Source organism: Apus apus, chromosome 4 (genome assembly GCF_020740795.1).
Source record: "Apus apus isolate bApuApu2 chromosome 4, bApuApu2.pri.cur, whole genome shotgun sequence".
Lineage (NCBI taxonomy): Eukaryota > Metazoa > Chordata > Aves > Apodiformes > Apodidae > Apus > Apus apus.
The window spans coordinates 37,196,866-37,213,423 of NC_067285.1; the positions used below are offsets into that span (position 1 = coordinate 37,196,866).

The 16,558-nt window shown below is 49.0% G+C and overlaps 1 protein-coding gene across 4 annotated transcripts in view; it reads left to right on the forward strand.

The window, feature by feature from the left end:
- The window catches only part of A1CF (APOBEC1 complementation factor), a 28,192-nt gene extending 12,566 nt beyond the window's left edge, over nt 1-15,626 (forward strand). For 2 of the 4 annotated variants that reach the window (XM_051617024.1, XM_051617027.1), the window contains 7 exons: nt 393-557; nt 3,736-3,833; nt 5,227-5,497; nt 7,236-7,444; nt 9,818-9,954; nt 10,583-10,716; nt 13,390-15,626. In XM_051617024.1, the coding sequence (XP_051472984.1) occupies nt 393-557; nt 3,736-3,833; nt 5,227-5,497; nt 7,236-7,444; nt 9,818-9,954; nt 10,583-10,716; nt 13,390-13,541 (1,166 nt within the window). In that variant the 3' untranslated portion in view covers nt 13,542-15,626. The remainder of the gene's footprint in view (nt 1-392; nt 558-3,735; nt 3,834-5,226; nt 5,498-7,235; nt 7,445-9,817; nt 9,955-10,582; nt 10,717-13,389) is intronic. The other 2 variants (XM_051617025.1, XM_051617026.1) reach the window with 2 other exon arrangements.
- Nucleotides 15,627-16,558: the final 932 nt, after the last annotated feature.

A 16,558-nucleotide genomic window follows, 5' to 3' on the forward strand; every position in this document is an offset into this window, starting at 1 on the left:
TCATGAATCATGCCATATTTTCACTTCTTTGAGACATGTTTAGGTTTTGGACATTTCAGCAGGCACCTAAGGTATTAGAAGGAGCACACTGAAAGTGTGACCACCTGCTTTTGGAAACAAGTTAACAAAGCAGCCATGATTTGACCTAGAAATCATAGAATCACAGGCTGATTTGGGTTGGAAGGGATCTCAAGGACCACCTAGTTCCACCCACCTGCCAAGGGTGGTGGAACAGGGACATCTCTCACTAGACCAGGTTGCTCAAGGCTGATTTTGGCCCCGTTTGTAGAACTGGCCCATTCTGCTGGTCATCCTGCACATGAAATTGTCTCTGGGTAGAAGCAAAAGGAGCCAAAACCTTCCTGTCACTGACTTTGCCAACCCCTTTAAAGGAAGGATCCAGTTGTGGGGACACCCTATTGCTGTTGACTGGGCAGAACCAGAAGTGGAGGTGGATGAAGACACCATGTCATCAGTGAAAATTCTCTATGTGAGGAATCTCATGCTCTCCACCACCGAAGAGACCATAGAGAAGGAGTTCAACAGCATCAAACCAGGTAGGAACCCACTGATATGCTCGCTCCTGAATAAGTGCAGATGGAAACGTCTCCATTCTTAAAATGCCAAAGGAAGAGATAAAAATAACTGGTTTTCCACAGTAAAATGTTCACTTGTAATGCCACAAATATCGTCACTAGGCCGAGGGATCCCACACAACATGCACATCATGTCATCCCATGAAGGGCTGCTGAATTTCTAGCTGGCCTTTTTAGGATGACTGAGAACTGGACGAGGTCCATAATGCTGCACAGGGATGCCTGTGTCATTAAAATGATCCTGAGTCATTCCAGTCTTCCTTAAAAAGCGCGGGTTGGTGGAACAGCTGGGTGACTTCAGACGTCCAAGACTTCAGCATTCCTCTCTGGCAAGGGCTGATGATAGAAACAGAATGATTTCATGCCAATGCTTTTTATCTAATCTATCTAAATTCTGAATTCTATCATCTACATACCAAAAAAACCACCCCACATTCTTCTGTAAAGCTGTGAATAATCACGTGCTACAACCGAGTGTTTATCATTTATCACAGATGTAACATTATTCCTTCCCGGTGTGTGTTACAGGCCCTTTGAGTGAGATGTCTCAGAAAGCAAGTAGGTTTGTGGGGAAGAAAAATCCTGCTGCCTTTCAAAGGAGATTTTCCTTCTGAAATGATCCAGCTTTAGCAAATCCCACCCAAAACCAGCACAGTAAAAATAACCCAGCTCTCCAGGCCACACAGTCCATTAGGCCTCAGCAACTTGTGCTTGGCAAAGTGAAACCCCCTCTCAGCTCCTTTCTGTGAACTTCCTCCCTTCAGTTCTTTAAAACACACCACAGAGCTGCATTTTCCCTCCACTAACTTTTCATTTCTACTCTACAGTTTTATTTTATTTTATTTTTGCACCAGGCTGCAACACAAAGGTCTTTAGGAGGTTTCTCTATGAGTGTTTTTCTGTCCTTTTCATGTTTCTGGCTAATACTTTTGGCCACCATCAAGCTGTTAGAGATCCCATTTTATTCCTGAGTGAAATATGTATCATCCCACTCTCTTAACCACTTCCTCCTTTATTTACCCAGTTTTGCTCCTGAACATTGAACTGCTCCCACTCCTCAGAGACACATTTATACCCTTTTAACACTTTGGCAACTGTCATCTGCTTTGCTCCATAGACAAGTTTTCTAGTACAACGACAGAAGATCTGAATAATCTTTATTTTTCCTTCCATCACTTTCTCATTCTTCTCATGCTGGAAATCTGCCTTATTTGTTGTGTCACATCTCAGTGCTGCTCACCTGGAGTGTACATTTGATCCAGGGCATTTAAGAAGCTGTTTGGACAACAACAAGTCATTCAGTTAAAAAAACAATGGTAACCAAAGGAGTTACCACCCAGAAGTCCCCATGGCAGGGAAATCTCTCAGGGCTCCACAGACACCACCAGGAATGATGCTCATGCATCTCAAGTTGTAATTCAGCACAAGTATCACTCAATAAATCAGTGCCAAGGTCAGTGCTGGGTGACTTCTCTGGAGATCCACACCACTGAAAAGCCCTACTCCTTATCCTAGAAATGGTAGCAAAAATCCTCATCCCTGGCAAAGTTTCCAGCAGGGAAGTCATGCTCTCCAAATGTGCCACAGGGGACAATATTCCACCCCCATAACATCAAGTGAATGATCTCTCTGTGGAGATGACCTGGAGATGACACCTCGCTCTGCCCTGGCAGAAGAGCAGGAGAAGAGCAGGATTTTGGCTGGAGTGAGGATCAGTGACACAGAGCCACTCCCAGGGAGGCAGGAAGGGGATTTTCAGCATACTGAGAGCTCATTAACGCCTTGACTTGTAAACAAGGATTCAGCACAAATCTCCCAGAACTTTGGGGCCAATCCCAGAAGGACATAAAAGTGCTACTTACTGTTCTGGTGTTGTTTGGAAGATGCGCAGGCTGCTCAGGTTGTAAGCTTGGACAGGCTTCATTTAACCCACTGGAGCTCCTAATGATTCCCCCTGAACTCCGAAGAAATATATTTTCTCCTGCAGTTATTTAAGCAGGTGCTTTTTGCAGCATGATGATATTTCCCTGCTCACCTCTCCAGCTTTAAAGGGTAAGGAGCCACCAGAAGAGTCATTCAGCATCCCTTAGATGTGTTTCCAACTGACATCTTTGGGATGCTGCAGTCTCAGTGGCGGGGCTGGCTGATGATGTGCTCCCCAACCCACAGGAGTGGGGGAGATAAAGAAAAGGTAGATGTCTAAAGCTCATGACCACGGGGAACAGGACCAGTGTGGTTATTTTGGCAACAAACTTAGTGCAGAGTAGCTCGGTGACAACAAGGTCCCAGCTGGAGAGCAGCTGCCAAGGGAAAGCTGTAGAGTATGGACACTGAAGAGAAGAACAAGAAGCCACCCACATTTGGAGTTCTGTGGGTAATCCCAGAGGTGTAGAAAGATTAAGGTTGAAGGCACCAGGGTGGAGGTCTCCAGCCCAACCTTGTTCCCAGCAGGGCCAAGGCCTGTGAATTAGGACCATGTCCATGTGAATTAGGGCATCCCTGAGGATTGGGGATCCCTCACCACCCGGGGCCCCATCCCAGGAATGCCCCACTCACATAGGAAAGTTTGTGTCTTAGGGCCAGGCCTGCTGCCCCATTGGTCCCAGCCCATCCCTGTGCTTGGGGCTGCTCTGTCCTGGACAGGACTTGGTGTTTGTTCTTGCTGAACATCCTAAGTTGATGGTTAAGGGAAGAGCCTCCTTTTTACAGCAGAAGCATCAACTCTCCTGAAGATGCCTCTGAGCAACATGGAGATGGTGACCACACAGTGATGTGACCTGAAGCTCACCAGACCCTGGCCTGTTGCATGTCCTGCTCAGCCAGCCAGGTCTAGGTGGTCTGTAAGAGAAAGGAGGCACAACAGAGCATTTTGGACAGGAGGAAACCACTCCAGTGTAATGGGAAACACACTGGTGCCTGACCTCTAATATTTCTAGTTTTCCCTTAAATATTCCAGCCTTTATATTTATTTCCCCACATTATATATATCCTAGGAGGTAAGAAGACACTGTCATCTCACCTTTTTACCCTTGGGCAGCCTTTGCTCTCCAAAGGCTCATAACCCAACACATCAGTTCTTTCAGGCCTCTGTTTTCCAACTGATCCCCACTTCCAACAAATAACCCAATGTTTTCTGCAGGTGCAGTGGAGAGAGTGAAGAAGATCAGAGACTATGCCTTTGTGCACTTCAATAAACGAGAGGATGCAGTGGAAGCTATGAGAGCCCTGAATGGGAAGGTAAAGATGCTGCAAGTGTTAATCCATGGGGCTAATAAGCAGAAGGTTCTAAGGCAGCTGAATCACAGCTCCTGCTTTGTTAGCTACAAAAACATCCTGAAGGTGTTAGCACTGTTTTCTCCTTGCAAGCTGCTTTTATACTCCTGGATTCATTTTTCAGCAACTCTGATGTACACAAATCATGGAGGGGAGACCTTAGAGCACTTTCCAGTGCCTGAAAGGGGCTCCAGGAAAGCTGGGGAGGGACTTGGGACAAGGGCAGGGAGGGATGGGATAAGAAGGGATGGTTTTAAATTGGAAGAGGGGAGATTTAGGTTAGACATGAGGAGGAAATTCTTCACTGTGAGGGTGGTGAGACCCTGGCCCAGGTTGCCCAGGGAAGCTGTGGCTGCCCCATCCCTGGAAGTGTCCAAGGGCAGTTTGGTTGGGGCTTGGAGCAACCTGGTCTGGTGGGAGGTGTCCCTGCCCATGTAGGGGGTGGGCCTGGATGATCTTGAAGGTCCCTTCCAACCCAAACCAGTCTGGGACCCTGTGATTCTATTTATTTGGCTTCCTGCTCCTTGCATTTGTGCTAAATGTTTGCCCAGCTCAGCCTGTAGTTCACCCTCCACAAAAAAACAACACAAAGTCATGGAGAGGACTGGCAAGCGAGGGGTTGTGGTTCCCTCAGCTCACCTGCACACCCTTGTCCCACTGCTGCCAGCTAAGACCCTCAGAGGGCAGCATGTGAATGGCAAAGCTGGACAAACAAGGCCAACACAGAACATCCGCTCCACGTTCTGATGTGGATCTGCAAGGAGGTTGCTGTGTTCGAGTACCTCTTGCATGTCATTCACAGCTGTAATGCAACAGCTGTTCCCAACCAGGGGTTAACCCTGCTCCTCTTTTTAGCCCTGCCACAGCTTTCCACAGGAGCAGGTGTGATCTCACTGACTTACACCAGGTCTTTGGAAGGCTTCACAACTGTGCTAATTCGATTGAGGAGCCTCCCCTGGCTGGGTGCTCTCAGCAGATTGAGCCTTCACCCAGCCAGTACCTTCTTCCACCTGTGGGAGGGAGATCTGGGCTCTTTTGGGTGCTTTTCACAGAATCACAGAATTGCTGGAGCTGGAAGGGGCCTCTAGAGATCACCTGGTCCAGCTCTCCCGCTGAATCAGGATAACCTAGAGCACTTCACACAGGACTGTATCCAGGCAGGTTTTGAATATCTCCAGAGATGGAGATTCCCACAACCTCCTTCTTCACCTTCCCATCCCACCCCATTAGCAAACTGTGTGGGGAAACCACCTGCCCAGGCAGGATGACCCCCCTCCCCCCCCCCGATGCTCTCTGGGGACTCACCCTGGTGCTTCTCCCACCCTTCTCTCCCCAAACCCCCCACGCTGCTGTGAAGGTGCTGGACGGGTCCCCCATCGAGGTGACATTAGCCAAGCCTGTTGACAAAGACAGCTACGTCAGGTACACCCGTGGCACTGGTGGCAGAGGCACCACGCTCCAAGGAGAATACACCTACGCCTTCGGACACGTCTATGACCCCACCACCGCCTACCTGGGCGCCCCGGTTTTCTACGCGCCCCAAGCCTACGCGGCCATCCCCAACCTCCACTTCCCCCCCGCCAAGGGGCTCAGCAGCAGGAGCATCATCCGGCCCCCCTCCATCCGAGGTAACTCCCATCACCCCAGTACTCAAGTCTTGCCAAGGTACCTCCTGCAGGGCTCGGGTGGTTGCTCCCAAGACTCGTGTCCTTCGCCCCCGGCGCTGGGCGCCTTCCTGAGAGGGTTGAAAAGCACAATATGAGGCTCTGTCCTCCTCAAAGGTGTAGCAATCTTCCAGCAGACTAAGCAGGGAGTGAAAAAAAAAAAAAAACAACACACCATGTTCCTAGAGCAAGCCTGAAAGCTTCCAGATTGCCCTACAGCCAGGGAAAAGAAACCACAGATCCTCCTGGTTTTGCCCCAGCTGGGAAGCCCAAATCAAACGATTTTCCTTTCCCCTCTCCAGAGCCAACTCCCTCCACCAGCCACCAGCACAGCTCTCTGCTGGGTTCCCTCTTTGCTTTGAAGGTCACATTTTTGCCAGTCTTGGTGTTCTCTGACCCAAAGCCACCAGTTTTTCCCATGCAGGTCACAGTGCCCCAGTGGAGGGTGGGGAACCAGCACTGGAATCAAGAAATCTCTGGGAGATGGACTCTTTTTTTTTTCTGGGAGGGGATCATTAACCAAATAATAAGCAGTTTGTGAAAACAGAGAGTATTCCTGAAAGCTGCTGAGGCTCTGCCTTTGGTCCTGGGTGACACTTGGGACCAAATCAGCTCCCCATGCTCAGGTACTCCCCTGTTAAATATCTTTGCAGGCTTCGTTTGGTAAGTGCAGAAGGAAGCAAAAGGCCAGCAAAAAAAAAATGATTCAGCCCATTTCCTTCCAATGGTGGCTGTGTCAGTCAGCTGGTGTCTTAAGCAGGTGGCCAGGTCCCATGGCATGGCACCAGGTAGGGCTGGCAAGGATTGCACCAGTCAATTTTTCCCCCTTCCCAAAGAAGAGGAGAGGGGAGCAGGAATTTCTCATGCTTCTCCCATAGTTTTGCTCACATAGGTGAGGTCAACTTCTATGGAGGTTGGGTGCAGATGCAATAACCCACCAGCCCTTTTTTGCCTCGTAGTGACCTCAGGCTCCCAGGTAGGGCTCCCTGAGCAAATACAGAAGTATAATGTGGGGGGGGAAATGGAATTTGGTTCATGCAAGAAAGGGATTGTAGCGAGAGGAAAAGGGGCAATGGATTGAAACTGGAAAAGGGGAGATTTAGAGTAGATATTAGCAGAAAATTCTTCACTGTGAGGGTGGTGAGACAAAAGAATAAGATGTCCAGGGAGGCTGTGGAAACCCAGTCCCTGGAAGTGTCCAAGGGCAGGTTGGATGGGGCTTGGAGCAACCTGGTCTGGTGGGAGGTGTCCCTGCCCATGCAGGGGGGTTGGATCTAGATGATCTCTAAGGTCCCTTCCAACCCAAACCAGTCTGGGATTCTGTGATGGTATCAACTCTGCATTTTCCCAGCCAGTGCAATTACACTGGTGGGCAGCAAATGCCACCAAGCTGTCCCCTCCCTGCCTTTAAACTGCGAATCAGGTTAGAAAGGTGTCACCAAGTCAAAACGGACCAGAGAAGATGGGAAGTGGGTCAGAAAGAACCAGGGCTTCCCCCAAACACCTCACTCACCCCAGCACCTGAGCCCCAAAAGGGGTGCCAAGGCTCAGCCTGGCTGACCCCAGCCACAGGCTCTGGGGGGGCTCCTGCCCATCCTCTCCCCCAACCCGCTGAGTGGGGCTAACTTTTCCATTTCAGCAAGAATCGGGGTAACGTTTTCCCACCGATTTGATTCAGTGTAATGCCTTCTTACATTCCTAGAAATTTACATGAATGTACCTGTAGGGGCTGCGGGAGTTAGAGGCCTGGGAGGCCGTGGCTACCTGGCGTACACGGGCCTGGGGCGTGGATACCAGCTCAAGGGAGAAAAGAGGGGAGAGGATAAACTCTACGACCTCTTGCCAGGCATGGAGCTCACGCCGATGAACCACGTCACCCTAAAGCCCCAGGGGATCAAACTGGCTCCTCAGGTATGTGCATGAAAAAAATATAGGATCACAGGATCGTTAAGGTTGGAAGGGACCTCAAAGATCATCCAGTTCCAACCCCCCTGCCATGAGCAGGGAACCCATCACTAGATCAGGTTGCACTAAACCTCATCGTCAAAACCTCCAGGGATGGGGCATCCCAGCCAGAGGTTGTCTTCTGCTAAAACACTATTGGGAAAACAGCACCTTACTTGGATGTGCAGCAGGGGCTGGTAACTAAAGCCATTCTTGCATTAAAAAAAAACCAAAAACAAGAACAAAACCCACAGTTGGGTGTATCTTGCAACAGCCACTTGCTGGAGAACATAATCCTCTTGTCTTTGGAGGAGAGTTTTCACCCACACCCACAGGAGTAAGACAAAATCCAGCTATGGCTGTCCCTCCCTAAAAGGTCTGTGGGGTAAAGAAATTCCCACCCCAAATGGGTTGGATAAACAGGCTCATAGAATCACACAGGGGTTTCGGTTGGAAGGGACCTGAACCATGGCTTGAGGCTTCACTATGGAACAAATGCTCATGTATAGGAAAATGATGTATGTCTTGAACCCAGCTGAGGGGAAAGAGCACCTGTACCACCTGGCCAAAGGCTCAAGGAGGTTGCTCAAGGAGGCTTTTGATGTGGTTGGGTGTGCAGGGCTGGGATCCAGCCAGATGGATGAGGCCTGAGAACAAACCCAGAACAAATTCCCTGAGCTTCTCAGGGCTCTCGTGGCAACTCCTTTCCCCTTACATCACCCCAAGCCATGCAAGAAATTAACCTCATTTTGAATTCTGGAACACACCTCTATTAACACTGCAACTGCCACAGCATCCCAGTTGCCAAAGTCTATGAAAACATCTTTTTCTCCCCTAGAAATCTGGGAAGTGGGATTCCCCCCCCCCAGTATTTCACAGTCCCCTTACTCTGTTTTGTAAGCACAAAGTTTGGAGCGAAATGTTCTCAGCACTGCCTTAGGGCAGGTAACATTCACTGTTTCCCATCCATGCCAAACCCCCACCACGTGCCCCAAACAGCTACAGGTTGCTTCCTGACAGCCTCATTAGTAGGACAACCTCATTAATACCTGTCAGCTTCCCCAGCCTCTCCCATCCAGCACACTGAGGCCATTCCAACAGCATCTCTGAATGGTGATTTTGACCCTGCTGCCTGGCTGGGATGCTCACTGTTAAATAAGTAGAACTGTTAAATAAGTAGATCTGCTTTTCCAAGGATTTCAGTGTTGATGTAACACTATAAAAACAGAGTCTGTATCGAGGCGTTGGGGCAGCAGGGAACAGGGGTTGCCATAGTGAACAAATGTCATATATCAGTTTACCTGCACTACAGAGTGCTGAAGTTCAGTTTGGAGCAACAATTACAGCATTAAAAGCAGCACTGGCTTTTACATTTTAATTTCAGATAAAATCAAACGGGAATTTTAAATAAGGTGGAGCCCAGAAAGGTGCAGGTTTGAGGCACCTGGGGGGGGTCTCTGGTAGCAAAGCCCTGAGGGTCACGTCTGATGGAGTGACTTGAAATGAAACAACTGGTCTGAGCATCACTCACTGTGAGGCCCAGCAACAACCCATTTAGGACAGCAGATACTCAGGGGGTTAAAGAAAAGAAAAACAAAGGCAAAGGAAGAGCTTTCCTGGACAATAACTTCCAGTTACCAAGGAATAAGCTGTGCTGAGGCTGGGGCAATGTGGTTCAGCATTTCTCTTTCAAACTAGAAGCAGAAATGGCCTCTTGAAGCCTGCAGAGTTAATTGGATAGAAAAAAACAACCTGTATTTCTATTTTTTTAACAAAGCCTGTTTGGAGGTTTCATGCACTGTAACCCATTTAACCAGGTAGGCACCAGAGCAGTGAAGCTGGACACAACCCTAGTGCTTCAGGGCTGTGAAAAAGAGGTGCACAGGTAGAGTTTCTGGAGAGGGTTCAAAGAAAACCCCACCAATCCCAGAATTAAACTGCTAAACATCAGGGAAAACCTCTTTACTGTGAGAGTGGCAGAGCTGTAGGTGCCCCTGCTCTGGCAGGGGGCTGGGACTAGATGGTCTTCAGAGGTCCCTTCCAACCCCTACTACTTTGTGACTGTGTAATCAGCAAAAGGACAAAGATGTACAATTCAACAGGATAATCATTAACTTCAGGAATTAAAGGGATTTTTTTTAAGTATTAAACTTCTAGATTAATCTTACACTTCCAGGTGACTGTAGTAACCTGCCTTTTTTTTTCCCTATATATATTTTTGCTAAGCCTGGAGGAAGGAGGCTGCCATGGCAGCCCTGGAAGCCCTCTGGAGGGGCTGGGTGAGAAGGCTACTCCTCTGCAATTAACCCGAGCAAAAAAATCCTTTTTTCTCCTTTCCAGATCTTAGAAGAAATCTGCCAGAAAAACAACTGGGGCCAGCCCGTTTACCAGCTCCACTCTGCAATTGGCCAAGACCAAAGGCAGCTCTTCCTATACAAAATCACCATCCCTGCCCTTGCCAACCAGAACCCCACCATGTATGTAACCAGCCCAGGTTTTCTGGGATTCAGGGTTATTTTCTCTTTTAATGGCATTTTCTCTAACGTGTCTCCTCAAAATACAACTGCACAGGTCTCTATCTCCTTTCAAATATAACTATATTAAGGATGAAAGACATCCACAAGCTAAAATAGACTGATAGGGAAGTCTGCTCTCCTTCTGGTGGTTCAAAGATGATAGAAAGCCAGAAAATAATCAGGAAAAAGGGTGTTTTTTCAGACAAAAATAGAACATACACTGGTGGGAAAAAGAAAGCAGCTGGAAGGAACACACCAATAATTTGGCTCCAAATATGACCCTCAACATTTCTGGCCTAAAATATTGTTTGCTGTGTATTTTAAAGAAAAAGCCAGGCTGCAGCAGGCTCCCTTCTGGAAATGCCCAATGGATGTTGTGTCCAAAATGAGACCCAGGGCTGACAAACCCAGCAAAGAAACCCGACTGCTATGAGGAGAGCCCGTTTGCCAACACATCAGGGCAGGAAAATACTGTTTCCAATTGGAATGTGGGATGATGCCATCTACGAGTGGAGCAAAAGATCTTGCAGGCAAGTCCTAGAGAAGAAAAAAAAACAACCAACCAGCTAACCCTTTGCTGTGCCCACAGACATCCCTTCACACCGCCCAAGCTCAGCGCCTACATCGACGAAGCCAAGACCTACGCAGCAGAATACACCCTCCAGACCCTGGGCATCCCCACGGAGGGGGCAGAGGTGCCTCCTGCAGCTCCAGCTTTTCCAGGTATGGGAAGATCTGTACAGAAAAGGTCTGGAAAGGTTTTTTTTTTTTTTCCTGTGTGCTTCCTCAGGGATGAGAAGAACGAACCCAGTTTTGGCCACCGAGGGAGGGCCTGGCCGTGCTCCCTCCCACACCTCTACCTTGGCTCATGTGCTCAGGTGTATGACATTTTTATTGCCTATATAGCAATTTATCTCTACCCCAGGACTACCCTAATAGTGTACATACCCTAGAGCAGCTCAGGCTGGAGGCACTGGGTTGGAGGGTCTCTGGTCCCACCCTGCTCCCAGCAGGGTCAGTGCTGTGGATTCAGCAGGTTGCTTGGGGTTGTCTCCAGGAGAGCTGGGGTAGGTCCAAGGATGGGGATCTGCCACCACTCAGGGCCCCATCCCAGGGACACAGCTCCCACAACTCCTTCCAGCTTGTGGCTGCCTCCCTTCAATGGGGATGCAGAGCCCAGATGTGGTGTCCCCAGGGGCACAGCTGGGATGAATATCCTCCCTGGACCTGCTGGTTGCAGCCTGGCTGATGCCACCTGGGATGGGGTAGGTGTTCCTCCCTGCAGAGCTGCACTGCTGGTTGATCCACAGTCCATCTCTCCTCACCCTTGGAGCAACACTTTTGATTTCACCTGCCAAAGAAATGATGCCACCGTGACAGCCAGGCTCTGATCCCAGCTCTCACACTCCCACTGGAAGCTGTTTGGCTTCCCCCCCCCACCCTCCCCGGTTTGGAAATTCATGCTCAGCAGCTCTTGCAGCTGCCCAAAACAGCTTGAGAAAATCATGGAAAACCCAGGCTGGGAGCAGGAATCCATCTCACAGGCATCACACAGGCTGTGCTCTCCAGCGTGAGGGCTATTCTGATGTAGTGGGAGCAAGGCCTGCCAAAAGGCACATGAGGAATGCATTAGTCAGTACTACTGAGCTGTTTGGAGTGTCTCAAGGATGGATTTTAAAAATAAATAAATAAATAGATAGATCTACCCAGCTTCCTGCCACAAGAGTCCACAAAAGCCACAGAAAAATCAATTTGTCTGGGTTCCTGCAGGCTTCCTCAGCGTGGAGACCAAATGGACTCTTTATTGAATCCAGCCCCCACTTACTGCCTCATTATCATCTCTCCTTTTGCTTTCATCCACCCTATTTGTTTCTCTTGGAAAGCCAACAAGCTTGACACACATGGAAGTTTCTGCTCACGACACACCCAGCTCAGCTCTGGCCATGCCCGGGTGGCAGCTCGTTTCTCCAGGGCTGGGGACAGCCCTGCTTTCCATCCCAGATTCCTCAGTTCCTAGTCAAAACATTGCTCCTCACATTGCTGATGCAAAAAAGATACTGGGAGCAGCCACAGCATTCCAGTGACAGCAAATTTCTCATGTTCCCCCCCCAAATTAAGACCTTCAAGGAGGCAACGTGCTCTGGGTGTTGCCCAGCGTCTCCATTTCCCCCCACCAAGAGGTCCTCAGGTCTGACTGACCTCGAGTTGATCCGACTGCTCAGCTGGTTGGTCAGAGATCTGGGATCCTAGGAGCTGCAGTTCAGCAGCAGAGCCTGCTCCAATGGAATTAGTGGGGACCTCAGCTGCTCTTCCCAACTTTGGGCTTCGTCTGAATTCCTGATTCTTTCACAACAGCTCTTGCAGACAAACCAGCCCCAAACAAGGTTTGTTTCCCCAGTGATTCATTTCAAATCACCAAAGCTAACATTTTCCCATGGAAAATATCAGAGTGTCAAAACCACATTTTCCATGGGAAACTGATGGAGAAAAAAAATCCAGGTCACTAAATACTTTCTCCCTGCTAATGGACAGGCTCTTTAACATGGCTGTCCTGAATTGCATGAATTTTGGCTGTGAAGGGTATCAGGGCCATATTTTTTCTGTGAAACCTGCCCAGATTTCCCCTATGACTTCATTTTCTCTTCCTCCTGATGTCCTATGTGGGCAGGCCTGTACAGAGCACCATTAGCATTGGACATGAGGAGGAAATTCTTCATTGTGAGGGTGGTGAGACCCTGGCCCAGGCTGCCCAGGGAAGCTGTGGCTGCCCCATCCCTGGCAGTGTTGAAGGGCAGGTTGGATGGGGCTTGGAGCAGCCTGGGCTGGTGGGAGGTGTCCCTGCCCATGCAGGGGCTTGGAACTAGATGATCTTTAAGGTCCCTTCCAACCCAAACCAGTCTGTGAACCTACGATTAACACCCAGTTAGCTCAGAGGTAATCAAAGCCTAAAGCAAGAAATATCCAACACAGGAGCATTTGGCAACCAATGGGTTTTACAAATAATAGGTGAGAAAATACACCAATTGCCCAGCTTCTTAAAATTACCTAAAACATGGAGAAAAAAGCATTGACTCATAGAATCGTTTAGGTTGGAAAAGACCTCTCAGATCACCAAGTCCAACCATTAACCCAGCCCTACCAAGGCCACTGCTAAGCCATGTCCCTCAGCACCACATCTACACTTCTAAACACCTCCAGGGATGGTGACTCCACTGCAGCCCGTTGAAACACGCCAGAAAACGAGCCATTTAATGCCATTAGGTTACTCCAATTAACAAATGTATTGCTCCCTGCACCCTTCCCATCGACAACAGAGCCCTCCCGTCAAAACCCACCATGGCGGGTTTGGAGCAATCCTTGCATCAACCTGGGCTTTTCCTCCCCTTTCTCCTGCAGGATACGCCATCGCTAACGCCGCCGCCACCATCACAGCCGCTCAGCTGAAACAAGCAGTGACAATGGGACAAGACTTGGGGACCTACGCGGCGTACGAAGCCTACCCAGCCTTCGCCGTGGCCACGCGCAGCGACGCCTACGGGGCGTTTTAATCCTGCCTTCCTACAGATCCCCTTCCATCCAGCACAGGCAGGGACAGGGGAAAAAAAACAACAACAACAAAACAAACAACCAAAAACCCAACAACCCCCAAAATCTCAGTCTGGTAATTCTTGCAACCCTCCTGATTTTCAGCTCATCCCATCGCCTCAAGTTGGATTTGCAGTCAGGAGTTGTGTTCTCCTAGGTTTACTTTTTAGTGTCAGAACAGTGTGTTGGGGGGAGGGAGGGAGAAGGAGAAATTTAAAAAGAAATTGCCTAAAATCGGGTTTTCACGCTAGGAAGCAGAATCTCGGTCCAGAAAATGAGTGGTTCTCAGGTGTGTGTGTATATATACACACACAGAGATATATGTATATACACATACACACCACTGTGTGCATGTTTACAAGCAACAGCCTGTGCTCAAAACAGTTGGTCCCATGGACACTGTGTGACATGGGACAGGGGAAGGATGTGGAGTCTCCAGCAAGTCCCTCCGTGCATCAGGAGTTCTCCTCCTTCCCCAAAATTTCAGCCAGACAGACCCCAACCTTTCTCAGGCCAGCGGAGCAGTGGGTAAAATGAACAGCTGCCTTTTGTCTGCCTGGAGGTCTCCAGTTGGCCTCCTGCCACCTCTGAGCATCCTGTGCCACCAGCCCTGCAGGATGTCATCAAGCATCTCAAGTGTCTTTTTAATTCATCCAAGGGAAAAAAACCCCACATTTATCATAAAAGTGTCTGCCCAGCAAAACAGACCAGTTTGCAGACTCTTGAATGCTGATTTGATTTTTAAAGCAAGGGGCAACCATTTAGCAGAGATTCCCTCTTGCTTTACTCCTTCCCAGCCACACCTACAAGTGACAAAACAGCTCTGGTGAGAGCCCCCCTGCAGGGCTGGGTCCAGCTCTATGGTCTCCAACACAGGAAGGACATGGAGCTGTTGGAGAGAGTCCAGAGGAGGCCACAGAGATGCTCAGAGGGCTGGAGCAGCTCTGCTCTGGAGACAGGCTGGGAGAATTGGGGTGTTCAGCCTGGAGAAGAGAAGGCTCCAGGGAGACCTTAGAGCACCTTCCAGTGCCTGAAGGGCCTCCAGGAAAGCTGGGGAGGGGCTTGGGACAAGGACAGGGAGGGAAGGGATGGGATGAGGGGAAATAGAGTAAAACTGGAAGAGGGGAGATTAGGTGAGACATGAGGAGGGAATTCTTCACTGTGAGGGTGGTGAGAGCCTGGCCCAGGGTGCCCAGGGAAGCTGTGGCTGCCCCATCCCTGGCAGTGTTGAAGGGCAGGTTGGATGGGGCTTGGAGCAGCCTGGGCTGGTGGGAGGTGTCCCTGCCCATGCGGGGGGTTGGAACTGGATGATCTTGAAGGTCCCTTCCAACCCAAACCAGTCAGTGAGCTTTCTGTTCTCATGCTTCGGGTGACTCGGTTTCTCTAGGAACGGAACAAAAACACACAAGCTGTACAGCCTGTGATACCACCAGACCCTTTCTGTTTGTATCATTAGGGTGATCCAGAAGGTGTTACAAGCCCTCTGTGGTTGCTGTTCACCACACCTGGCTCCACAGAAACCTACAAACCTGTTCACAGAGGGCAAAACAACCCAGAGTGTTACAGATATTGGGGCTTTGTTTTCTCTTCTATGTCCTTTGAGCCATGTTTGCCAACGGGTTATGTCTCTCTCTCTGTAAGACTTCCGTTGGTAGAAGGTGTTTCTCACTTTTCCACGTTCAGTACCTTTCCTCTGTGCTTTTTCTGCTATTTATATAAGTTCAGGAAGATGTCAAAGAAAAGGGAAAGAAGCAGTATTAAAAAGTGTGTGCATGAAGCACTTATTTTTGTACGCCGAGTACAATTGTTTGTATAGAGTTTTAACACTGTGAAGTGTAGTGAAAAAAAAAATAATCTCACACCGTCCATTTACTGGAGGTCAATCGTGTGAATGTTTAAAACAGAATGAAGCAAAAAAATGACATCTCAATCATCCATCACCAGGAGATTATAACTGGGGTTAAATTCTGTAAAGCAAGTCTGTAATTCTGGAATAATCTGAGGACATTCACTGGGCTTTGAAATATCATTAAAACTTTGTGAACTGACCTGAGTGCCTCAGTCCTTTCCTGCCTCAGCTTTCACCTGAGAGGGCTGGTTTCATGCCTGGTAAATAAGAGCACACTTGGCTCAGTGGGGATGGATTTGAGGGCAGAGACAAGGCCAGAGGCTGCCCAGCAACACCCTGAGTGTTTTCAACATGCACTTTGGTGACACTGGGCACACGCAGCAGAAAATCAGCAGCATTACAGCTCTTTCTTAAAGCAAAAAAAAAACCCCAAAGGTCTGAGGGTTATTTCCACCACCTCTTTGGCCACTGTTTGTTTATCTGCCAATGCTGCAGGAATAACATCTGCTATAAATTGACTACGGTGGTAATACCTTCATGCCTCTGCTGATCCCAAGGGAGGTGTCTTGGGGGTGATAGCAACAGAAAGATGGAACATGGAAAAATGAAGGGGTAGATGGGGTGATACAGGACTTAGGGCTGCAGGGGATTGGTCCCACCTTGGGAAGAGCCTGTCACCAGGTCCCTGATGGAAAAATCACTTTTAGTCCTGGTCATTTTAAGAAAATGAGACCTGCCACTTGGGAGACTATCAGAGCTACAGGACTGAGCAACAGCAATTCCTGCCTCCATGCCTGGTAGAGGCGACATTAACCCTCAGGTTCTGTTCTTCCTCCTTTCCAGAGAGATCCTGAGGCAAATAAATGGGGGGGAAGATCTGGTACCTTGCACAGACAACCAAGGGCCTCCCTCCCAAGCCAAGAGATATTTTGCCCAAATAGCCTGACATTGTCCTCACAGGCTTCCAAAGGGCTCAGCTGCATTCTGGGCTTTAACCAGAACAGCAGCTCTGCCAGCTCTACTATTTCACCTCATTAGATTTTCCTGATGTCCTGCTTTCATTTTCTTTGAAATCAGGACAACGGCAGAATTCACTTTTGGGCTTTAATGTTTTCCCCTCTTGGAGAACTG